General features: G+C 38.2%; 2 protein-coding genes across 4 annotated transcripts in view; both read left to right on the top strand.

Moving 5' to 3' along the window:
- The first annotated feature begins 12,284 nt into the window (after positions 1–12,284).
- Positions 12,285–15,288, top strand: LOC129744487 (uncharacterized). The gene is made up of 6 exons (XM_055737016.1): positions 12,285–12,476; positions 12,544–12,879; positions 12,948–13,502; positions 13,555–13,806; positions 14,345–14,488; positions 14,574–15,288. The coding sequence occupies exons 1-6, from the start codon at positions 12,441–12,443 to the stop codon at positions 14,724–14,726; spliced, it is 1,476 nt and encodes a 491-aa protein (XP_055592991.1). The 5' UTR covers positions 12,285–12,440; the 3' UTR covers positions 14,727–15,288.
- Positions 15,289–16,180: 892 nt separating this feature from the next.
- Positions 16,181–26,143, top strand: part of LOC129744488 (uncharacterized) — a 17,970-nt gene continuing 8,007 nt past the window's right edge. Inside the window, exons 1-3 of one of the 3 annotated variants that reach the window (XM_055737018.1) lie at positions 16,181–17,747; positions 17,807–18,901; positions 18,964–19,110. In XM_055737018.1, coding sequence (XP_055592993.1) covers positions 17,718–17,747; positions 17,807–18,901; positions 18,964–19,110 — 1,272 coding nt within the window. In that variant the 5' untranslated portion in view covers positions 16,181–17,717. The remainder of the gene's footprint in view (positions 17,748–17,806; positions 18,902–18,963; positions 19,111–26,143) is intronic. The other 2 variants (XM_055737020.1, XM_055737019.1) reach the window with 2 other exon arrangements.

The following is a 26,143-nucleotide window of genomic DNA, read 5'->3' as shown; positions in this document are numbered from 1 at the left end:
AAAAAACTTACCCGGCCTGGGTATCGAACCCCGACCTTCGTGGTGAGAATCGAACACGCTACCATTAGGCCACGCCTAGATGTTGTTCTAACTGAAACTAAAACTCGAAGTGGTGATTTGATTTTGAAAGCACATCAATGCACTTTTTGTGACTTATCAAATCCCGTTTGAGCACTTTTGTGCCCTTTATGTGACTTACCAAATCCCGTATTGAGCACTGTTGTGCCCTTTATGTGACTTAAGTCCCGTATAACCTACGTATAGATCACTTTTGCAGCTTTCAAGTTCGTTAATGAGCACATATAGTTCACTAATGGGAATTGGGCAAAACAAGTCACATACAACGTACATATTAATCACTTTTGCAACTTTCAAGTTCATTAATGAGTACATAAAGTTCACTAAAGGGAATTGGGCAGTTGATTCTCTTTGTCAGCCAATATGTAACTTTCAATGCCTTCATTCAAGTAAATATGTGACTTTTGGTTGCTTGGGACGTTATTGGAGTAATTTAATGAATATTAGTAATTGGATAAATATTAATCATTTCGTGCAAATTAATGATCAAGATCGGTTTAGAAAAAAAAAAAAACTTTATGGACTCTACACTAGGGTTACCATATCCCGCAACACCAAAATGAGTACATTGGGATCATTTACCCAAAAAGTCAGGAAAAACGATATACAGTTGATCCCCGGTTATACGAACTCCGGTTTTCTGAGTGTAACCATGTGAAGTTTACTGGTCAACATTATTAGGATTCGTCGCGTCAAATCAAATGTCGAAGGAGTGCTGTTGGTTGAATGGAGAGTGAAACGAACCGACCTTTAAACCCCAAAATAAAGGAAACAACTCGGACGCAGCCAGCCAACATAAGTTGAGAGGAATGTTGGCAGAAAACAACAGATGGCAGCACCTGACATGATCCTTGAAGTCAGGGTTGTACACAGCGAATGCCTGGGAAAACTAGGGTGCTGAAGGGAAAGAGGACGAAAGGGATATAGAGGGTAGGAAAGGTCAATGGTCGGGTACGAGAACTAGGAAATTGTAAAAAAACGGCCATTGGATGTTTAGTCGTCAAGCGAGTACTATACGTAGCCACAAAGTTACCGCGCAATTGAGCTAACATCCGTATTATTTTATCCGGAGTACTAGTTTCGTAACCGGAGACCCGTGATAAGACGGTGAATCGCGCCTCAAATTACCGAGTGTGTGTGTAGAGAACTACCAGGTAACAAAACACCCTAAATCAAGGCCGAGTACCCGACTAGATACCATCGCCATTTTGTTCCCTCTATTGTCACCAGGACCCCGAGTTTTGTTCATGAACTTCCGGTGAGAATCCCTGAAGACGGAAGATCCATGTAGGCCCGAATTTCCGCAATTTTCATCCCCTGAATATCCCGATTTACCCAGTATACCGGAGTAGGCACTCCGCCGTACCGCAGCAGCCACGTGTCCACATCGTGTATCTAGCACAAACGAGGCCAGCAGGCGCGAAGGCGCGAGTTCAACATACCGTAGCAACAGCCCGAAGCGAGCCCCATAGATCCACACATCCACAGGGGACCGTACCGTACTACAAGCCACGCAACCGAACCCACCCACGCAGTGCAAGTACATCTACGCGGTGCGGTGAGCAAGTGGATACCCGGGGCCGCCAGAGGGCGGATTGTACCAAGGAGGAGGGACCCGAAAAGCAGTCGTGTGAGGTAGGAGACATTCGATATTTCGGGGGCAGTAATTATTAAGTCGACAAGTGCCAAGCCATTTCTGATCCTTTGGGGGGAATAAAGTGAGGCGAGCGTAGCTCGAAATTAAGTCAGCCAGCATTCCTTTGTAGTTTTTTTACACGAAAAGCCGACCCTGAGGCAAGAATTGGGGGAGTCCTAAAAGTGCTGGGCAGTAGCTTTTTCATAGTTACATGAGTTCCCGCGTTATCTCATGCCATCAGGTTGATCCAAAATACATTTAATTATCGAGTACTGCGCCCGGGTGGTATGCAAAACAGAAGGATGTGCATATTTCTTATTTTCTGAGGAGGCCCCTAATTGTAATTGGATACCGAGATATTTCAGTTCAATCAAATATTGCCATTTTTTTTTAGGTTATGCAAATGTTGGATTATTCGAAGAGATAGCAGAATATCCCAAGCAACATTTTAAACTCCTGATGGTTTTAAAGGGAAATTAGGAAGTTTTATAACGGAATTGCTTAAGGATTAATAGCCGTAAACGGTATTTCGACAAGACCATTATAAAAACTATCTTCAGGGTATCTACACGACAATTATAAAACCTGTTTAAAAAATCAAAATTTATTTTAAGAAAATTTTATCTTCCGTGTATATAGCTGTTTTAATGCAGTTTATAAAGCCTGATGATTATAGACACTATAATTTTATATAGGGGCTTATTCTGCGAGGCGAGTGACGTGAAGTGACTTGGTTTTTTAGAGTCACCGTATTCTAGCAGGCGAATGCCGTGACTTGAATGAACTTTAGGTGACTTGAATGAACTTTTTTTACTGTCACCGTATTCTCAGAGGCGAACGGCGTGACTCGAGTCGGTGCCAAGTGACTTTTGAAGTCGTAACCTATTCCGCAGGTGACTTGGAAGAAATAAAAACTAAAAATTTTCAATATGACAAAATTTTAATGAAATTGTTTACAGAAACTTAAAGTAAATGTTTTCAGATGAAAAATGTTTTAAAAAAATAACACAAAGGTTTATTTTCTTAGTTTAAATCTTTTTTTTTTTAAATCGAATTTTTGAGGCAAATATTTTATGGATTTTAAAAACATGTTGTTTTAAAAAGATACGAATTTCACCTATATGTAATTTTAAACATTTCTGAAAATGTGTGAGGGTTCATTAAAAATATTGTATACCGATTGGCATAAAGTCATTTGGCATAAAGCCGTTTGGCATAACGCCGTTTGGCATAAAAGTCGTTTGGCATAATGCCGTTTGGCATAATGGCCGTTTTCCATAATAGTCGTTTGGCATAATGGACGTTTGGCATAATGGTCATTTGGCATAAAATAATGCATTTTCTTTGGGCATGTGGCATGCGAACCGAACAAGGGGATTATTGTCCCTAGCTTTGGATAAACCTAGAAACACGAGGCCTAATAAAACTGGAAAGACGGGAATATCCTAAAATTATGGATAAAAACTTCGAGGAAGCCTCCTCACGCTTCGCGTTCGAACTAAAATGATGTATGGTCCTTACGCTTCGCGTTGCGGACCGGGCTAGGGGATTGTCCCTAGCTTTGGGTAAACCTAGAAACACGGGGCCATCCTAGGGCTTTGAATAAACCTAGAAAGACGTGGCCGTCCTAAAATGATGGATCAAAATTTCGAGGAAGCCTCCTCACGCTTCGCGTTCGAACTAAAATGAAGTATGGTCCTTACGCTTCGCGTTGCGGACCGGGCTAGGAGATTGTCCCTAGCTTTGGGTAAACCTAGAAACACGGGGCCTTCCTAGGGCTTTGAATAAACCTAGAAAGACGTGGCCGTCCTAAAATGATGGATCAAAATTTTGAGGAAGCCTCCTCACGCTTCGCGTTCTAACTAAAATGAAGTATGGTCCTTACGCTTCGCGGTCCATTTTATATTACCTTATGAGTTTCGATATTTTTATGCCAAACGACCATTATGCCAAACGGCCATTATGCCAAATGACCATTATGCCAAACGACCATTATGCCAAATGATTTTATGCCAAACGACTTTTATGCCAAACGACGTTATGCCAAACGGCATTATGCCAAATGACTTTAGGCCAAACGGCGTAGGACCCATTGAAAATATGTGCCTGAACATTGACGAACGTTGAAAAATCTTTTTAAGATTTATCAGCTTATAGCTTCGACTTGACTTGATTTCGAAGTAGAAGAATAAAAATGAAACAGAAAAATGTAGGTTTCTATTCCAAACGACAGACGAATTTAGAACATTAGATTTGATGGAAGTTTTGAATTTATTGAATCATCTTATTTAATCATTCAAGCACTTAAATTGAAGGTTTATGTGTTTTTAAGGGCAAATTTCGGATTTAAGAGGATCATGTTCCGAATTCATATCGAATGGTGATTTAGGAAATGATAGTTTCACGGTATCACAATTTGTTTAGATTTTATTTTTTCACATTATATTTTATTAAAATAATAATGGTATAAAATATTTAGTTCACAAAACTGGGCGTTTACTTCATAATTATTTCTTCGTTGAAGGCAAACCAGGAACTTTGTATGCATCGAAGACGAGATTTTTGTCAACATATTAAAGGTCAATGTTACTTTGTTGCCGGCGGAGACAGGTGCATAAATCTTCGGCCCTATCTCGTCCACAGTTGGGACAAATCATTTCGGCCAGCACCGATTCGCAGTACTTTTCAAAGCACTCGAACGAAACCATCAGCAGCTTCTTCAGATCCCGGCAAGCTTAGAAAGACACTTATGTTGTTATTTTTCGGAGTCATATGTTCCTTCGGCGTATTTTTTTTCCTCAGGTCCCTATAAAAAAAAGTCAAATGTAAGAAAAAGCTATTGAATCTGGTAGTTCGAATTATTAATCTTACCTTTTTTAGTTCTTCGCAATCTAATCCGATTTCGGATAAAAAATGTGATTTGTTTTGACAGTTCGAGGTATGAATTTATTCATTTGGTTCATTTCTGTACGGCAGGATCAAAAAAGTACAGGAATAGGTGATGCAAAAAGTAATGCACAAATTTGGCCTAATCCAAAAAGAAATCAACTTAACTTTTTTTCTATCAAGGAGGGCCTGTACCATAGGTTGGGTTATACGTAAATACAAATTGATAATTTTACTTACTGAACGAAACGTTTTTGTGCTTATATTTCTAAATTAAGTGTAAAATGTTTTGCATAGCCTCGAAGCAATCTGGATCACCTGAGTATGCACTTACGTTTGTTGAAAATCATTTCGAATGAACTTTCAAGGTAAAGAAAATCTGAAATTCTCAGGTGTAATATTTTGTTGAACGCATATGTATTAGTAGGTCATAAAACTTGAAGAAAGAAGCTTCAAATCTTGATGCAAAGCAACCAGATTTATAGGTTTTGTGCAATGATGTAGTATGCAATTTTATTACATACATGTTTTCGTGCAATTAATTCCATTTTATTTGTTTTCGCATTGTTTTTTAATTATACCCCATCCCCCCCGACGCTCCAACTCCGAGTGACAAAAGAAAGATTTCAAATTTGCTGCTGTCCTATTTGAAAAATTAAATTTAACCTAAATTTTGCATTAATAGCAAATGTAGTTGATATCAACTGAAATATACTCAATTCTGTCAATTGAACCTTTATTGAAACTAGCAATGGCATCCAATCTTTTATTTAGAAAAAGTGAAAGACTTCTACATGAGGAAAATCGATCTGAACTTATGATTTCTAGCGTAACATTTAAAAAGGGCGAAACTGCCAAATGTAAACAAATCGAGTTAACGATCATTCCGGATGCACGCGGTTGCACTTTACCTATTAAACGCGGTTTCATTTTAAAATTACTTAAAACTTTCAAAAAATTGATAAAATTCAATTGGGCGAAACTTCCTGTTTATGCATTTTCGTTGGAACGTGAAGTTACGCCTATTCAAAATGGAGTGAATTTTTCTATTCGTGTAGGGCCAATAGGCGTAACTGAGTTGACCGTGTGTGACAAAACGGCCTAATTAGTTTTTGCGTGTAGGACGAATGGGCGAAACTTCAAAACCAAAACAAAAACGGCCGATCAATTGGGCGAAACTTGCAAGCGTAACTGGAATCGAAAACAATAAAAGGGCGAAACTCGAAAATCTCTGAAATTAAGCGAAAAAAGTTAAAGTTCTTGATAACCATCGAACAATAAGGGAATATGATGCATATTTTTTAATGTTGTTGAACAAAAAGTGGTCGATTTTTTAAATAGGATTTGAATAGGTGTTCCGAATTTTCAAACGCATTTTTCTCGTTTCGAGCAAACTGCTAGTTTCGCCCTTTTGAAATGTTACGCTAGATTTCAAATGTTACAAAGTATATAAGGTACACCGGGGTAAGTGGGGACGCGGGGTAAGTGGGGATGGTGGCTATTAAAACAATACTGTGAACTATTTTTTCAAACTTTTAATGCAGAATGTTAAATTTACTTGTAATCTATCCAATAACTGTAAAAGAGATACGGTTCCGTCAGTTGCGGATGTTTTCGGTGACTTTTTGTAAATTTTCTATTTTTAACTACGATGTGGAGTTGATGTGCATCCTTTTCAATAGCCAATTTCTCGTAAACTAGCTGGCTCTTGACGAAAAGCTCTACATTGAAACAATCCTTACATTCGGAACACCCAGTTAGGAGAAGAAACGACGATTAAAAACTGCGAAAAAAGGGTTTATTTGCAAAAATCTAAAATTGTGTCTTCAAACCCTACCTGGGGTAAGTGGGGACGGCTTTATACATACTTGATGTTTACACATTTTTTCAATTTTCTCACCTTCATTCAATACAATTTAGCTTTATTTAGCATTCAGATCATGAAAAGTTGGGAAAAGTACTTGTTTTTCTTAAAATAAGTTTATATTTTCGATAATATCGGATTACACACAATAATCTTTGAAAGATGCCTTATTAATAGTACCATGATTTTTTTTTCAAAATTTCGGACGGTTCGAGCAATAAAGTAACGTATTAAACCAAAAAAACACAAATTTGTTGAAAATTTCCTGAGGAATCAAAGGGAAAATCTACCGTCCCCACTTACCCCATAAAGCGGTGTAAGTGAAGACACCAGCCGTCCATAACAATTTACGTGATAACTTTTTTCGCTTTGTGTCTATCAAGCTCATCTCTTCAGCATTTGTGAACAACATGTTCTGCATGCCATTGAACGCAATTTTATCAAAATTGACCCACTGCTGATTTTTTAATGATTTTTGAAAGTTGAACTATATGAAAAACCGTCCCCACTTACCCCGGTGTACCTTATACTAAATCTGAAATATATAAAAATTTATCAGAAATCCTAGTTTCAAATTTAATCTGAAATCTATGAACCTAAATTATGAATCTATTAAAACAATTTGATGTTTGAAATTTTAATAATAAATCTGAAATATGTTCTTTTTCATAAAAGTTTATTCATTCGACGTTGTGAAGTGATCTGACAATCTTCAATGTAGAATGAAATGTTAGATTTGACTTTTCCATCTGAATTTGATCTTTGAACTTGGAATTCTCTAGCTGTTTAACTAAATCTGAAATTCAATCACGTACAAAAATGAAAACTCCAATTTTCAATCTGAGCTAGAACGAAAGACAATTTTCATTCCGCTTGCATACTCTAAAAAGATTAAAATTCACTCAGAAAAATACTATTAGGCATGCCATAAGATTCTCTTATGAAGTGGCGCCATAAGAAAAATCATTGAAATTCATAAGATTGTCTTATGACGCGAATGAATTCTGAAGATGAACACCTAATCCAATGAGGGTTTGTAGCTTTTCATAAGAGGCTCTTATGGAAACAGAAAGGAAATTCTAATTAGAATAATTGGAGATATTTGACATTGAAAACATTCACTTTATTGTTTTCCGAATTTCTTTTAATCAAATAATTCATAGTAGTCATCAGCAGCACCCCGGTTTCAACGAAGTTTTTTTTGGCCGCATCTGATTCTTCGACCTTGCGTTTTTTACCGGTCAGCATACTGAAAAGTAAACAAAACAAAATTAGTTTACAAATATATTAAGCGTTCACATAAAAAACATTAACTCAAACTTACCAATCAAAAAGATCACAACGATATTCAACCGTTAAGGAAAACGAATTACTAACAATAGCGAGTGCTCCATACCGTTAGACGATAACAAAATTGATGGAGTGAATGAATGTGTTCATTATATTTTCACAATGCCGTTTCTTCTATTTTTCATAAGATGTTCATATGAAAACTAGAGCAATTTCATAAGACTCTTATGAAACACAATTTTACACTCTAAAAAGCGGTTCATAAGACGCATCTTATGAAAACTATAATAAGAATTTGCCTGAGTGTTGATTTATTTAAGGCCTACATTGGTTTTTTTTTTTTTTTTTTTGTAAATCTTTATTTGAAACGGCTCATACCTTCAGGTTTTAAGGAGCCAAACTCGTTTTTGTTTTTACAATTATTTGCTTAGCTTAACACTTTTAATTTAAAGAAAAAGAAGATAAGAAAGGGAAACATGAAAATAAAAAGAATTATAGACGAAGATCAATAGATTTAAGAAAAAGATAGATTTCGAGCATGTAGTCCAAATCTAGCACAGCTAGTACATCTCTCACTGGGACGTTAGGTGGTTTTCCTCGGGCCCGAAGGGAGTCTATTAAATTCGTTCTAGCGACAAGATGGACCTCACACGACCAGACAATATGCTCGATGTCATGGTAACCTTGGCCGCAATTACACAAATTGCTGCCAGCAATGTCAAAACGATAGAGTACCGCGTCTAAGGAATAATGATTGGACATGAGACGGGAAAATATACGAATAAAATCCCGACTCAGGTTCAATCTATTAAACCAGGGTTTAAGGCTTACCTTTGGGATAATCGAGTGGAGCCACCGACCCAACTCATCCTCGTCCCATTTGCGCTGCCAGTTGACAAGAGAGTTTCTTCGAACTAAGAAGTAAAATTCGTTGAAGACGATTTCACGGTGATACGTGTCGCCTTCTATCGCCCCCACCTTTGCCAGAGAGTCCGCCCTCTCATTGCCCATTATCGAGCAATGTGAGGGGACCCAAACGAAGGTGATGGCAAAACAACGTCTTGATAAAGCACTCAGAATTTCCCGTATCTTCCCGAGGAAATACGGTGAGTGCTTTCCCGGTCTTATTGAACGGATTGCTTCAACAGAACTAAGGCTGTCCGTTATAATATAGTAGTGTCCTACTGGCCTTGAAACGACGCTATCCAACGCCCAGTAAATGGCTCCTAACTCTGCGATATATACCGAGCATGGTGGATGGAGGTTATATGAGGCGGTAGCTATTTCGTTAAAAACTCCAAATCCCGTTGATTCCTCTATTAGCGACCCATCTGTAAAGTACATTTTGTCAGCATCAACGTGTCTATATTTAGCATCGAAAATTCTTGGAATTAGAAGTGGACGATGCGAATCAGGAATTCCACGAATTTCTTGCTGCATAGACAAATCAAACTGGACAGAAGAGTTGTCATAGTCAGGGATCCTACATTGGTTTGATTACATAAAAATAATGCATTTGATTTTTTTTTCAAATTCTTCATGAATGTGACGTCATCCAAGAAATCGAATATCACACTACCTTCTTTAAATGTTCCTTACATGTTTGACAGTTCGCATAGTGAACCTGATGAAACTTGTTCATTCCCTCTGGAACGTCAAAATGAACATCTGTTGTTCATTCGCCTCCGAGGCAATGAACTAGTCACCTGGCGTGAGTCGCCTCTCGGAATACCACGACTATAGTCACGTGAATACGACTAATGTGACTCCGAGTCACTTCATTCGCCTCGCAGAATAAGGCCCATAGTCTGGCAAAGAGAATGATGGGAGCCAATCGAACTGTCATTCGCACGGAGCCAATCGAGCATTCTACGATAATGTTCAAGCTCTTCATAACTCTCTCCAGTTGCAAAATTAAAAATAGTTTCTCAGATTCGTCAACTACATGCTATTTTCGTCTCTTCAACTCGAAATCGCTTTTTAAAAATATATTATATGGTCTACAGGTGAAAAAGTAAAAATTATGCTAAATAACTCTTGTTAATGTTATCACAAAGCCAGAAAAGCTTTGTTAATCACAATACTTCATCCATGATTTTCCTATATTCAGAAAGTTTGCTCGATTGGCTCCCGCGAATGACAGTTCGATTGGCTCCCGTCATTCTCTTTGCCAGACTATATAAAATTATAGTGTCTATACTGATGATGTTTTATAACGAAGTTTTCAAGCGGGCTTGAAGATTAGTATAAAACTAAAATTGTTGCTTGGGTATTATAAAACAATCCATTTGAAAAAAAAATTTTTTTACGCGTACATTTCCTCTACAATTATTATTTAAGATTTGGGCACAGATTTGGGCGCATTTTAGCATATTATCAAAATTGTGTACATACTGGCAGGAGCAGTGCAGTTTGTATATCGAAAAATAACACATTAATATCATCTGAACCTAAGATTATCATCGGTTAAATTGGTTATACTATTTCATTATAGATTTGTTTGATGTTCTCATTAATCAACTTTAAATTTAATTTTATAATTTCGATTTTTTTTAAATCAGGTCAATTTAGTACATACATTTCAAAGGTCATTTTTCAAAAATCAACACAATTCTATAAATAATTGATAGAATTGTGCTGATTTTTGAAAAATGGCTTTTGAAATGCACTAAATTTACTAATTATTTAGGAAAAACCTGAACTTACTTACTTACTTAATGATCCCGCGCCGATCCTCCGGTGCATAGGGACGTGGTAAAAGACCTCCACTGTTGACGATCCGGAGCCAGCGTCTTCACCTGGTCCCAGTCAAGATTCTCGTCGACAGTTCGGATTTCAGCGGCTAGGCTTCGCCGCCACGAATTTCTGGGTCTGCCTCTTCTTCGATGACCTTCTGGATTCCAATCTAGCGCCTCTCTGCAAATCTCGTTTTCATCTCTTCGCAGCGTGTGCCCAATCCATCTCCACTTACGTTCCCGAATCTCGATTTCTAGCGCCTTTTGGTGACACCGGCGATGTAGTTCCTCATTCGAGATCCAGTTGCCAGGCCACCAAGCGCGGATGATATTCCGCAGGCAGCGATTTACAAATACTTGCAGTTTTCGCGTCGTTACCGCATATGTGCACCAAGTTTCGCACCCGTACAGCAATACGGATTTGACGTTTGAGTTGAAGATTCGGATTTTTGTTCGTAGAGAGATCTGGCGTAACCGCCAGATGTTTCGGAGACTCGCAAACGCAAATCGGGCCTTTCTGATCCGTGTTTCGATGTCTTTTCTGGTACCACCATCAGGCGTAATCTGGCTACCAAGATACTGGAAGCACTCCACTTTCTCAACTTGTTGCCCAGCTACCATGAAACTGGAGGGATTTCCTGTGTTGATCTCCATCGACTTGGTCTTTCCGACATTGACTTTGAGACCTGCTGCCTTGGAACTTTCGGTGAGGTCGTCGAGTTTGCTCTGCATATCTGGTTGTGTTTGGGCGAGCGAAACAATATCGTCAGCCAGGTCAAGGTCGTTCAGTTGCTCCATTGTTGAAGGATTCCACGGCAATCCTCGGTTCGGTGCACAGTCGATCGATCCAATCAGAATCTCATCCATTACGATTAGAAAAAGTAGCGGTGATAGAATACATCCTTGTCTCACTCCAGCAGTTACCGGGATTGGTTCGGACAAGACACCGTCGTGCAAGACCTTGCACGAAAATGCCTCGTACTGTGCTTCGATGAGATGGACTAGTTTCTCTAGGACCCCTCGTCGCCTTAGAGCCGCCCAGATGTTTTCATGGTTAAGTCGGTCGAATGCTTTTTCGAAATCAACGAACACCAGCAGAAGAGAGTCCTGGAATTCGTTGATTTGTTCCAGTATTATTCGTAGCGTTGTGATGTGGTCCACACATGATCGTCCGGATCGGAATCCAGCTTGTTGCCGTCGGAGTGTAGCGTCTATTTTCTCCTGGATCCTGTTCAGAATCACTTTGCAGAGTACTTTGAGGGTTGTACAGATCAACGTTATGCCTCGCCAGTTACCGCACTCTGTCAGGTCTCCTTTCTTCGGGACCTTTACAAGGATACCCTGCATCCAGTCGGCCGGGAATGTTGCAGTATCCCAGATGTCAGCGAAAAGACGGTGCAACATTTGTGCTGATAGGGCAGGGTCGGCTTTCAGCATTTCAGCAGGGATGCAATCGATCCCAGGTGCTTTGTTGGATTTCATGTTTTTGATTGCCGCTTCTATTTCAGCCAGCGAAGGCGCTTCCGAGTTGACGCCATTAATGCGACTTACTGTTGGCGCTTCGAGCTGCAGATTCTGTTGGCCATCGCTATTCGTGACTCGGAAGAGTTGTTCGAAGTGCTCAGTCCATCGTTTGAGCTGATCTGTTCGATCGGTCAAAAACCTGAACGGTCTCTCGAAAATCAGAACAAATCCTCAAAATCAGCACATCTGGCATCTCTGTTGGGTTTTGAAATTTCACCTTTCGTTGTTTCGTTTTGGCGTTTTGTTTCTCCACAAAAGAAAAACAGCCCGATATTCACCTCGAAAAACGCTCGCAAGCTCCGTTGTTTTGGTTCCCGATTTTCTTCACTCGTTTATCGATCTAATTGTGTTTTTGTCCCGATTATCGTAACTTTAAAAAGTACATAACGTAACCATCAACTACTCTAGAATAAAATTTATCGTACTTATGGAAGCACTGAGCATTCATGATCTTCCAGAGGAGGTAAGTTTATAAATACTGCCGACGAAATACGGTTTGAATGATGGATATTTTTTGTGTTGTTCCTTAGGTAATACCGTACATTTTCGAGCACCTACCGCTCATAGATCTGAAAAATGCTGCCCTCGTTTGCCACAGCTGGTCCCAGATTGCTTTCAGTGGACGCTTTCTAAAACGGATAATGTTGAAGTTGGACTTCCGGGATGAATCGCCCACCCAGTATCGACGCTATCTGCTGGAGAGCGAACGAGCCTATCGTCATCTGGGATTTTACTACCGTAGTGATCAACTCGATTTGAGCTTGATTCTGGCAGTGCTGCAAAAGTTCGAAAATTCCATCATAAGCTTGAAAATCTGCCCCAACTACTTTATTATGCTAAACGATCTGAGGCAGATTCTGCAGCAGGTAAAATATATATAGAGTCTTGAAAAGTAGTTATTTTTTGGTAACATGGTACCCTTATTATTCCAAAGGTTCCCAAACTCGAAAGTTTGTTTATAGTTTCCCGCATATGTCCCGAGCTAGGCCACAAACCGGATTTATCCGAACCGTTTCCGGTACTCAGCAAACTAAAGCACCTTTATCTTGAAAACGATGGTGGTTTGCAGCTGGAAGAGATTGATTTCCGTACCATGACCCCAAACATCACCAGCATCGATATGGACTGCGATTCGAAACAAGCGCTGGCCGTTTACGATCATTTCAGTAGCCAGCTTCGAGATCTAGCTGTTTTCTTCAAACGGGACGATTTCTTTCTGCCATTCTGTGAACTGAATTTTCCCAAGTTGGAGGTTCTAGATTTTTACGGTGACGATCAGCAGTTTGACATTCCCGAAGCCGTGCGGGTGGTGTGTTCTTTCTTTCGCCGAATGCCACGGCTAAGAAAGGTCACCCTAAGGTGTAATATAAGCGAAGAGGTATTGGCCTCGATAACCGAGAACTGCCCGGAGCTGACCATGCTGTTTCTGAAAGGGGATAACTTAAGAGAGAAATCGTTCCGGCATTTGGGACAACTTAAAAAATTGAAGGTAACCTGCCAGATTCTTTCATTATACACCTGTAGCATTACTTTATTTTTAGAGTCTGAAAGTAGAAGGCTGGATAAGGTGCAACATCCTGCAGGACTGTCTTCCGATTCCTACGCTGGATCAGCTGTACCTTCATTCGGTGTTGATCGATGATACGCAAGGATTCTTCCGATTGCTGAAAACCGTGGCGCCCAACTTGCGAATTCTCGAAGCGGTGGAATCCGATATCGATGACGAATGTCTGAAGTACGTTAGCTGCAACATTCTCTCGCTGCGCAGTTTGGTGTTGGAATTCTGTCCAAATGTAAGAAACCTCATAATTTAACTAATGATTTAAGTATTGTTTTTTGACTGGATTATTTTTAATTTTTGGGGATTGAACGGCTTCGTCAGTCAATTGTGGGAATAAAAACGAGTGATTTTTATTATTGTCCAACAATAATAAAAATCACTCGTTTTTATTCCCACAATTGACTGACGAAGCCGTTCAATCCCCAAAAATTAACTAATGATAATTACAAAATCCTGAATCCGAGTGTAAGCTCCTAAAAAAAGACCAATCGATGAACCAAAAAGCTGCAGAGAAAGACAAAATAGTACCTCTGCCTAGAAATTGGCTAATTTTTTTTTCTTACAAAAAAAAATCAGGTTTTTTTTTAATTCATCTTTGCAAATGTATTTTTGGCTAGAGGAGGAAAGATTCGGCGTTCCAAAATATATGATGAACTCGTATTATCGGATGAATGGATATCATTGGCAGAGAAAGTAAAAAAAAAATTGAAAGTGAATTGATTGGAAAGCTAAGAAAAGATTCTCTCTATACATATTTTGTATACTTCCAGCTTACTGAAGACGCGTTCAGTTTCCTGGACAGATTGACTGAGCTGCACGAGCTCAAACTCGGCTACCTGGACGTTCCCCACAACCTGTTCGAACTGATCCCGCAGAACTCCGTGCGTCATTTCACTTTGTATCGCTGTGATAAAGTAAGCAACTGGTTGAAATAAAGCTCAGCTTTATTCCTTAATCTTTGGTTTCTTTCTTGATTGCTGATCCCGACTCGACAAACAGTTGGATGACGACATTCTGCCGAAGGTTGCGGAAAAGTTTCCGCATCTGGGGTACCTGGAGATTGCCAGCTGTCACAAGATAACGCTGGCCGGTGTCGATCGAATACGGGAACTGATGCCGAACACTGAAATCGTGAGCTTTATGCTGTTTTAGCTAAACGGGAAAACAGCCCAGTTCTATAGGTTGCTGTTCGAACAGATCCAGGGTAAGTTGAGCCGAAGGCAACTGGGGTGGTAACTGCGAAGTCCCGCGATATTTTGACGTAATAGGTGAGCTAACTACTTATTCTACGTAATAAGTAATAACTTAGATGGTTAGAAATACATAAGAGCAATTAAATTTCCCGCAGTAGAAGATACAGTGATTAACAATTAACTTCATCAGTCATAGGGATAAATTATCCAAAATTCGTATTCATCAGTTACTCGAAACAAAACACATTGTTAGCTTCGTGAATCTTAAAATAAGGGACATCAGAAACATTCATTCTAGTCTCATAAGCGTTAGTTAAGCAACTGATTCTCAGTTCCTTGTTAAGTTCTTTTAGAGTATACTAGTACATGTTTATATTAAATTTCATAATTTACAGTTCACATGAATAGATTATTGTTCACTTCGCATATATTCATGGTCCGATGTTCCAGTCTATCGTACAACGCATCACTTTTAACTGAATTTGATATACATAGCTTGGTAAACGGTAGGACATCTGAAAGCATGTTTTGACTTCTTTTCCGAAATGATATCCTTAAATCTGTGACAATTCTTTATAGAAGAATTGAGCTCTGGGTCATGCTAAAGTCTTATTTATCTATACACTCAGGCAAATTTCTATTATTATTTTCATAAGATGCTTCTTATGAACCGCTTTTTAGAGTGTAAAATTATGTTTCATAAGAGTCTTATGAAATTCTTTTAAATTTCATACGAAGTTGTTATGAAAAATAGAAGAAACCGCATTGTGAAAAAAATAATGAACACATTCAACACAGTCATACTTTATCGTCGTCAGAAGCACTCATCAGTTTAAAATTTACTACTTTCCTTCAACACTCCAATGTGATTTTGATCTTCCAAAATGGTAAGTTTTAGTTGAAATTTATTTTTTGTTGAAAATATTTGTCTTAATAGGTACATTTCATGTTTATTTACTTTTCAGATTGGTTAGTATGGCAAAAGGCGAAGTCAAAGGTCCGAGGCGCAATAAAACTTTTGATAGAACCAGATGTTGAAAGGCAGCTGATTATCACGATGATGTTATTTCATACGAACAAGGCAGAAAATAAATTTAAATGAAAAAAAACTTGATTTATTTTAATTTTATGCGACACATCCTTTTCCCATAATAATATCTTATGAAACGCAACAACCCCTCATTGGCACCAGTGTTCATCCCTCGAGTTCATTCGATCATAAGACAATCTTATGAATTTCATTATTTTTTCTTATGGCGCCACTTTATAAGAGAATCTTATGGCATACATAATAGGATTTTTCTGAGTGTATATATAAAAAGCAATTTCTGTATGTTTGTTTGTTTGTTTGTTTGTTTGTCCTCTATAGACTCAGCCGTCTTAAGAGCTAGAGAGCTGAAATTTGGCATGGATGTTCATTAGGACCAGGAAGGATGAAAAATGTTTTCAGATTTTTGGATGACCCCTTCTGAAGGGGGTCGTCCATACAAGACAAATATTGTTTTCGCGATATTGACGTTATTTTTCGTCGGATTGTGTTGAAAATTTGCACATGAGTGTTTTGAAAGACGAGCAATCGATTTCAGGTGTCAAATTTTGTGTAAGAGGACAGCCAAAGGGGTCGTCCATATTAACTGTTCGCTGTTTTTGCGATATTGACGTTATTATACATCGTATTCAGATGAAAATTGGTACACGATAGTTTTGAGTGACATGCAATCGATTGAAGGTATCAAATTTATTGTAAGGGCCGGCAAAAGGGGTCGTCCATATTAAATTTTCAGTATCTTAGTGATATTGTCGTTTTTATACATCGGATTGGGGGGAAAATTTGCACATAGGAGTTATTAGGGACAAATAACTGATTTCACTTATCCAAACTAAGATCAGGGGTCGGCCAAAGGGGTCTTCCATGTTAACTATTCACTGTTGATGCGATATTTTCGTTATTATACATCGGATTCAGACGAAAATTGGTACACGAGAGTTTTGAGAGATGAGCAATGGGTTTCAGGTATTCAATTCAGTTTAAGGGGCCGGCAAAGGGGGACGTCCATATAAACCTTTCAATATTTTTGCTATATCGTCGTTATTATACATCGTATTGGGATGAAAATTTGCACACGGTAGTTTTCAGGGACGGACAATCGATCTCAGATGTCAAATATTTTGCCAGGGGTTGACGGAAGGGGTCGTCCATATAAATTATTTTTTTTCACTTTTTTAAGCAATATTGACGTTATTATAAAATGGATTGCTTTGAAAATTTGCACACGGGAGTTTTGAGGGAAGGGCAATCGATTTCAGATATCAAAGTTTATATAAGAGCCCCCAGGGTTAGCTTTTTGACAATAATTGCGTTGTTATGCAGTGATTTAGTCGAAATTTATACACGTGGTTTGTGATTCCTGATTTCATCTTTAGTTACAGACGACAGACAAAGTGATCGTCCAATATTTTTGCAATTATTACTAAACAATGAATCTGGAAAATGCTTGGCAATTGACTTTCATACAAACTGTTTATAACATATTCCAAGTTGAAAGCGAAACGGAGTTCGTATGGGATCAGCTAGTTTATTCATAAACTCCCTTCCTTTTCAATATAGGAAGCCAATGTGGGAAAGAATTAGAAAAAAATAAAATATCATTATCTATGGTAAATCTTCCATAAGATCATTGTCAAAATATTACTCAAAATTCGTTCCTTCCTTTAAGCAGTAATGAAACTCTTTTCCCAATTTTAGGAAAACATCCTTAGCGTGTAAAATCGAGAATTTATATTCACCTCGACAAATTTTCACGTAGCTCCTTTTCTAAACACTTTCTTATTTCGATTTTGTCTTCATACTTCTGTGTTCAATTTTTGCGAGAAATTTTTTATCTCATAAATTTATCTCTGATTTGGATGGTGAAATAACAAGTTTTATACTGCGTTTCCTTGCTCTGTAATGGCCAAAATACGTGACCTTCCTGAAGAGGTAAGTTTTATACAAAACCAAAGTGGCCAACATACCGTTTCAGTCACAAACCTCCACAGGTGCTTCTCATCATATTTAGCTATCTGAAACTGCGGGACAGGAAGGTGGCCTCTCGAGTGTCTCGGCTATGGAACCACCTTATATTCTCGGATCGTCCGATGCGAACTATAGCCCTTCACGTGACGGACTACCTTAAGCCGAAGGAACGAAAATGTCTGATGAGCTCCAAGCGGCTCTATCGGAACTTGATTCTGGAATGGGTCGAAGCTTCCTGCGTTCCCTTTTTGGATGAGGTATTGAGGAAGTTTGGCGGGGACATTACGACCCTTAAACTGTCGACCTACGTAGTAACTCCTCCTGTCTTGGTAAAGTTCCTTCTCAGGACTCCTAAACTAGACGAGCTGATCATCGAAGGATGTTTCGTCAGCGATGATTGTGATTTGCCGATTCCCCCGTATAAACATATTAGGGCACTCCAATTATCGCAGCGCGGTTTTGAGCATGAAGTTGGGGAACTGATTCCGAGGGTCTTTCCCAATTTGGAATCTCTAGATGTGATGGCGAGTGAAGCTGCTGCTATGAGCTTAATTTCATTCTATGCTCGTCAGCTCAAATGTCTTCACCTGCATATGGAAAGTGAGCAGTACCGAAAATTTTGCAATCTGGATGGTTTAGAAAACCTCAAACGACTCAATATCTACTGGCCACAATCCTGCGATCAAAGACTAGTTGTGGAATCGTATCGACAGATGAGGAATTTAGAAAGCGCTTGCCTATCGGGTCCTATCAACGAGGATAGTTTCAAAATTATTTGCAACCAATGGAATCAGCTTCAGTACCTGAGTCTCAATGTCCATTCGTTAAAAGTACCCGCGTTCCGCCAAATAACTCAGCTGAAGCATATTAAAGTCCTCAAACTACAGGGATCGGTTCGGGAAACGAACTTCCTGCAGGGCATAAGTCTTCCTAGTGTTTTGAGTCTCATTCTCGATGGTGTCACCAGTGAGAACGGTTTCTACAGCAATCTTGTGGCTTTTGTTCCCAACATTCAACTGTTACACATCTACGATCATACCATCGACAATGCCAATGTCATGTTGATCACCAAAACTATGACATCACTCAGGGCGCTTTCGTTGGAGTATTGCTACCAGGTAAGGTTTCATGCCGTGCTCAATCAATAAGAAAGTTAACTTAATGATTGTTTTTTTTTCAGCTTAAAGATGAGGCTTTCCGATTTCTGAACCACCTGAAGGATCTGGTAGAGCTGCGGTGCTGGTCGGTGCCAATTTCCGAGAATGCTCTAGTCAAATTCCCCAAATGTCCTAACCTACGAAACCTAAGCATCGGAGGAAGTGGATGGGTGAGTCCTTTTCTTCTTGTTTCATAATATTTCTAGTTTGTATGTTTCCCGTATTTGCGCTATAACCCTTAATGCACGCCATTTTCGCGTTTCACTATTTCTTCGAAGAATTATGATAATTTGAATGTGTGCTTCGGGTCATATTGACCCGAACAGCTATGGAAGGTTAAGATGACATTGCGTGTCATTCTAAGCCACTTATATAGACTGTTTCGAAGATTATAAATACACCTTCTTTTTTAAATAAACAAAACCATTATATTTGAAAAAAAAAAATATTACCCTCAATTTCAAGGATGGTAAAATATCGTTAATCTAATATATAAAGATGAGTTGGACTATATATGTTTGTTTGTTTGTATGCACCTTATACAAATCCAATCCGCTTAACCGATCAGCCTGAAATCTGGTACAGTTATGTATTTGGACCATGGTAAGGTTTTAGTAATAGTTTTGCGCCCCTCCCATCTAAGAAAAGGGACCCTCCCATACAACTTTCGTTTTTTCTCCCACGAACCAAAAGTCATGGCACCATTTTGGCGACCGATTTTCGTTTCCTTTGGCGGGGATGTTTTCACCATCACCATGGGCTGGACATTAGCAGCAACCATCCAGGCAGTTCATGTGCACTGGACAGCAAATCAAAGCTTGCTTAGTATTCAAAATTTGAAAGGGAAATTTTTGGCGGGTGTTTTTGACATTCTACTTCAAAGCACGTGAAACCGGTACGAGATATTTGGATGCCATAATATGCCTACATTATGAATTGAAAAATCTAACTAGCCTGTTTGGAATATATATGTATGTAGATATTGACAAGGATTGTACATAGTGTTTATCAAAGCTCTTTACCGCCGCTGGGGGGCTTTGAGGGTCTACAAAAACAAACAGTGAACTGAACAGTGAACAATGAATTGACTTTTTCAGCTGAACAACTATTTGGGCTGAGTGTTGAAAAACTTATGGACCGATTTTCATAAATTCCAGCTTTTAAAAACCATTTTAATATTTATGGGATTTTTCATAGAGAAAGAAAAATTCATTAGATTCAGCTTTCAGCCTCTTAGATAGCCTTCGAGGAATTCAAACGGGGGTTTAGAAAATTGATTAAGAAATTAAATCTAAGGTTTTGAGTTTTATACAATTCAATTTCATTGGCAAATTTTTATCTTTTTAGTCATTTTTGGTCATCAATGTGACTTGACAACATTGATCACTTTTCACAATAATTAATGGGATGATTGTGTCCAACAATGGAAACATTGAAATATAACTCAAATTAAATCTATTTCATAGCATTATAATGGTAACTTCAGTTCAGAGATGGTTTGTTCTCGATAACTTAAAAAAAAACTATTAGTGGAACTTTTAACGTTTAAGAACAAGTACTCATAAAGCAGTGTGATTTTAAAAAGCACACATACAATTGAAAACATGCAAAGTGAGTTTTGAACATAATTCAACAAGATTCGAAAGTCTTTTTTGAAAATTTCTAAGTAACTAAAACTTGAATATACCATTGTACAGAGAGATCATGTAACTTGAAAAGTGGAATGATTTCCAAAAGAAGTTTTTATAAAATGGGGGATGTGAAAGTAAAAAAAACAGTTTTATCAGCTGAATATATCAGGTAAATGCTATTCAAGCTTCCTTAGAAATGTTGGGTGAAATTTTTTTTGTTAATATAGGATGAATAAGCATTCTAGGGAAATAGTTTTAAATTCCTTTAAATACAAACAATTTTTTAAAATTATGAACACGAGAAAAACAATAAATAATCTCAATCAAAACATAAAAAAGACTAACCAAACATGTAGCTCACATGGCCTAAAATTGGCGAAATTTCTTATATCTAATGATGAATACAAAGCTTCCAAAATTTCGAAAAGTCCAACGACTCATTTTGATTTATATTTTATGCGAACCCGAGCAAAGCCGGGTAAAATCAGCTAGTTAACCATAAAAGATTATTCTCAAACATACTGCAAAATAGTGTTTTCTTTCAATTTATAATTCATTTTCTGTTCTTGGAAGTGACCCCTTTCCTTTCCTGTAATAAGGTCCAATAACAGTTGAGTCGCCGTGACGATTACGGCCCCCCTCTAACTAACCCAAAGTTAGGAAAAATACTCCCGGCATTAAAACTCTTGAAGTATGGGGTTCCGCAGAGTTAATGAAGACACGTCTTGGAAGATTGAAGTTGTTGAAGTGTTTGCGAATGATTGAAAAAACTTATGAGCTAATGACATTGGAGTATCTCGATTGCTGTGATTAGTTTCACAGTTTCACCTCGATCGGTTGATTCTAATCCAGCGTCGATCGCCAACTTCTTGTGTCGTGTAGCCGAAGAAAGGGGGTCAGCCAGATTGCTTCTTGTGACACCTCGGATAATGCAATGAATTCGGCCTCCGCTGTGGATAAGGAAACACACGTTTGCTTCCTGCAGCTCCAGCTTATGGTACCTCCGCAAAACTTGAAGACTTGGCCACTGTTGGATTTCCGGTCTTCAATGTTCTCCGTCCAATCCGAGTCAGTGTATCCTATTAGTCCGGACCTATCTCCAGCTCTGCTCAATCGAAGACACAAGTGGCTGGTTCCTTTCAGGTAGCGGATTACTCTTTTTACCTCGTTCCAATCTCCTTGCGTGGGGCAGCTGGTATGGCGACTCAGAATAGACACCGATGCTGATATGTCCGGTCGGGTGTTGACTGAAAGGTAGAGAAGTTGACCAATTACTTTCTGGTACGCTTGATTATCGGACAACGGCGCCTCCTTCCTTTCCTGTTCAATATATCCCGGATCCTACGGAGTTTTAGAGTCCTGGGCATCCGCCATACCCGTCTCTCGAATGATTTGATCGATGTACTGATCAATTCCGAGATAGTAGTGGATGTCTCCGAGCTCACTTAGTTTGAATTGCATTTTCAAAGCAGCTTCATCAGGCGTGCCTCAGGGAAGTCATTTAGGGCCGTTAGTATTCCTAATCTACTTCAATGACGTGCTGCAACTCCTCGATGGACCAAAATTGGCGTATGCCGACGACTTGAAACTGTACTACTCTATCAATGGCTCCGAAGATGTGAACTTCCTGCAGAACCAGTTTAACCTCTTTGCCTCCTGATGTGATGCCAATCGCCTACCTTTAAACCGTAATAAATGTGTAGTAATATCATTTTCCCGCAAACGACGCCCGTTCTCAGCCGTTTATTTCCTCGGAAACGATGCAATCTCTCGAGCTCAACACGTAAAAGATCTTGGTGTGATTGTCGACGCGCGGCTGGATTTTAAGAATCACACCAACTATATCGTCGACAAAGCCTCCAGAAGCCTGGGTCTTCTTTTCCGCATGACGAAGGACTTTAAAAACATATACTGCCTGAAGAGTCTTTATTGCAGTCTGGTTCGATCGATCCTCGAATATGCGGTTTGGTGCCCATATTATCAAAACGGTTCTGATCGCATCGAAGCCATCCAACAACGTTTTCTGAGGTATGCCCTTCGACACTTAAACTGGCAAGACCCTTTTCGACTTCCCAGCTACGAAAGCCGCTGCCGCCTGATCGACATCGACACGCTGCAAGCCCGCATGACCGCCACTCGTGCTTCTTTCGTCGCTGATCTGCTTCATCAAGAATCGACCCTCCCGCACTTTTGGAAGCTCTTCCACTTAGCGTCCGACCTCGTGGTTTGAGGAATCGGGATCTTCAGCTCTTCGTTCCTGTTAGACTAAACAATTACGGGGCCAACTCTGCAATAATTGGCATCATCAAGACTTTATACCGCTTCTCAGAGCATTTTGATTTTGACGTTTCGAAGGTTGTATTCCGAAGAAGAATTCTTAGTGTTCTAAGTTCAGTGTAGATTTGTATTTGTAGTTAGTCTCTTAATTTTTAAATATCATTTGGATCATCTGTTGATTTAAAATAAATAAATAAATAAATAAATCAAAATTTCGCAATGCTCAATTTCCTCGCTAGCTACTACCAAGTCGTCAACGTACACAACAACGTAACAGGCTTTTCCGTCCTTCATCTTCCGATAGAGACATGGATCCGCTTTGCAGCGCTGGAAATCCTGCTTGCAAAGCGCGGAATGCAGCTTGGAATTCCATGCCCTGGCAGCTTGTTTCAGACCGTTGAGGCTCCTCCTTAGTCTGCACACCTTGTGTTCTACTCCTTCTGCGATGAAACCGGGTGGACCTGTGACACGGGTGGATTTGAAGTAGAGTGCGGGGGGAGCGCAGTGGGAATAGTCACGTCACGTAAAGGATGTAGTTGTCGGTCTTCTTCGTCTGATTCGTCATCGGTAAGGATGTCTTCCATCGATTTGGGACCCTCGGATTCCGGAACGTTTCGTGAAGTAGTCTGAACCATCGTCTCAGGGGTAACTGGAACGTCTCGTGCAGGATGCTGGACCACCGGTTCTTAAAAGTCACGGTGTATGTACACCGGCTGAGGATGTTGAACCCTGACGACACCCGATGCTGATTGCGACTTTGCTCTTCCTTCATTCAGAAAACGTAACATCCCGGTCCTTCATCATAGAGCGTGTCTTGATGTTGTACACTCTATACGCCTTGGAGTCTTCCTCGTAGCCAACAAGGATGCACTCTTCAGCTTTGGTGTCCCATTTGCGTCGTTTTTGTTTCGGAACGTTAGCCATTAACGCAGTTCCGAAAATTCTCAGATGCGATAAATCCGTCTTTTTTTCTGACCAGATTTCCTCAGGCGTGTTGGTGTGACCCTTGGTTGGTGACCGATTTAACAGGTAAACGGATGTGGACATCGCTTCTGCCCAGAAGCGCTTCGGAAGTCCAGCTTCAAAAAGTAAACACCGGGCTCGTTCGACGATAGACCTGTTGACTCGCTCCGCCAAACCGTTTTGCTCCGGGGTGTAAACGGTGGTTGTTTGGTGTTTGATGCCAAGTCGTTCCCAAAAGCTTTTGAAACCTCGATATGTGTACTCCTTCCTTGTGTCTTGATCTTGCAACCCTGTTGTCTTTCGGCCATACTGTGGAACGACTGGAACGCTTGCAGCACCTTGGACTCGAACTCCGTCGCCAAAAAGTAGACGAAGATCTTTCTAGATTGATCGTCCACAAACGTGATAAAGTACCGATTCTTCCCAATCGAAGGTTCCTCCATCGGCCCGGAAGGAAGTCCGTCTGAATAGACCACCTCGAGCACCTCGTTCGCTCGTGAACCGCCTTTGCTGAAAGGTAAACGGGTTTGTTTTCCAAGGGGAAAAATCTTACTCGCATCACCATCATCATCTTGAAATTGGACTCCGGATACCAGGCCATTTCGGAGTTGCTTCAGACTTCTTATGTGTAGGTGACCCTTCCTGCTGTGCCAAATCGATTGAGTTCCACCGGACGAACAAGCCAAAGATTGACGGGACTTCTGACCATCGAACTTGAATAATCCATTAACCTTCGTTCCGGTTGCGAAAACCTCTCCGTCGGAATTGACTAAAGCCCACCCGCTGTTTTCGAAGATGACCTTGTTCCCGTTCTCAATTTGGTTAACGGACGGTAAGTTTGTCAAAAGACCCGGAGTGAACTGGACATTTCGAAGTTTGATTTCACCTTGGTTGACTCGTGACTTCAGCTTCGCATCTCCGATGGACGCAACATCTATCGCTTCTTGATTGGCAACAACCACTGTGCCACTGCCTCGGCGCCGATTCTCGAGCAGATTTTCGTCGTGTTTTCTCCGACCTTTTCTCCACTTTTGGCCAATCATTCTTAATTTTATCAATAATATCCGCTGGTTTCATGTATTTCCTCACATTTGCCATCGTCATGTCTTTCGGTAAACATGCGACATTGTTGATTTCATACCACTTGAATGCATCTAGTGAACCTTCATATATATATATATATATATATATATATATATATGTATATATATATATATATATATATATATATATATATATATATATATATATATATATACATATATATATATATATATATATATATATATATATATATATATATATATATATATATATATATATATATATATATATATATATATATATATATATATATATATCTATATATATATATATGTATATATATATATATATATATATATGTATATATATACATATATATATATATATATATATATATATATATATATATATATATATATATATATATATATATATATATATATATATATATATATATATATATATATATATATATATATATATATATATATATATATATATATATATATATATATATATATATATATATATATATTATATATATATATATATATATATATATATATATATATATATATATATATATATATATATATATATATATATATATATATATATATATATATATATATATATATTTATATATATATATATATATATATATATATACATATATATATATATATATATATATATATATATATATATATATATATATATATATATATATATATATATATATATATATATATATATATATATATGTATATATATATATATATATATATATATATATATATATATATATATATATATATATATATATATATATGTATATATATATATATATATATATATATATATATATATATATATATATATATATATATATATATATATATATATATATATATATATATATATATATATATATATATATATATATATATATATATATATATATATATATATATATATATATATATATATATATATATATGTATATATATATATATATATATATATATATATATATATATATATATATATATATATATATATATATATATATATATATATATATATATATATATATATATATATATATATATATATATATATCATTCGTCTCGCATCATTCACCGCATGCAGTCGTGTTTATTTTGCTCCGAATATTTGCACAGTAATTCAGTCGTGTGTGAAAAGTTTTCAACTTAGTTGCCCGCACATTCGGGTGTGAATACCGCCCGGGCAGTTGTTTCCCGGTGAATTCGGGTTGAAGTGCTTC

The sequence above is a fragment of the Uranotaenia lowii genome, chromosome 2, assembly GCF_029784155.1.
Source record: "Uranotaenia lowii strain MFRU-FL chromosome 2, ASM2978415v1, whole genome shotgun sequence".
NCBI classification, from domain to species: Eukaryota; Metazoa; Arthropoda; class Insecta; order Diptera; family Culicidae; genus Uranotaenia; species Uranotaenia lowii.
Note: the sequence above shows the minus strand (reverse complement) of the source record. Positions and strands in the feature narration are given on the sequence as shown.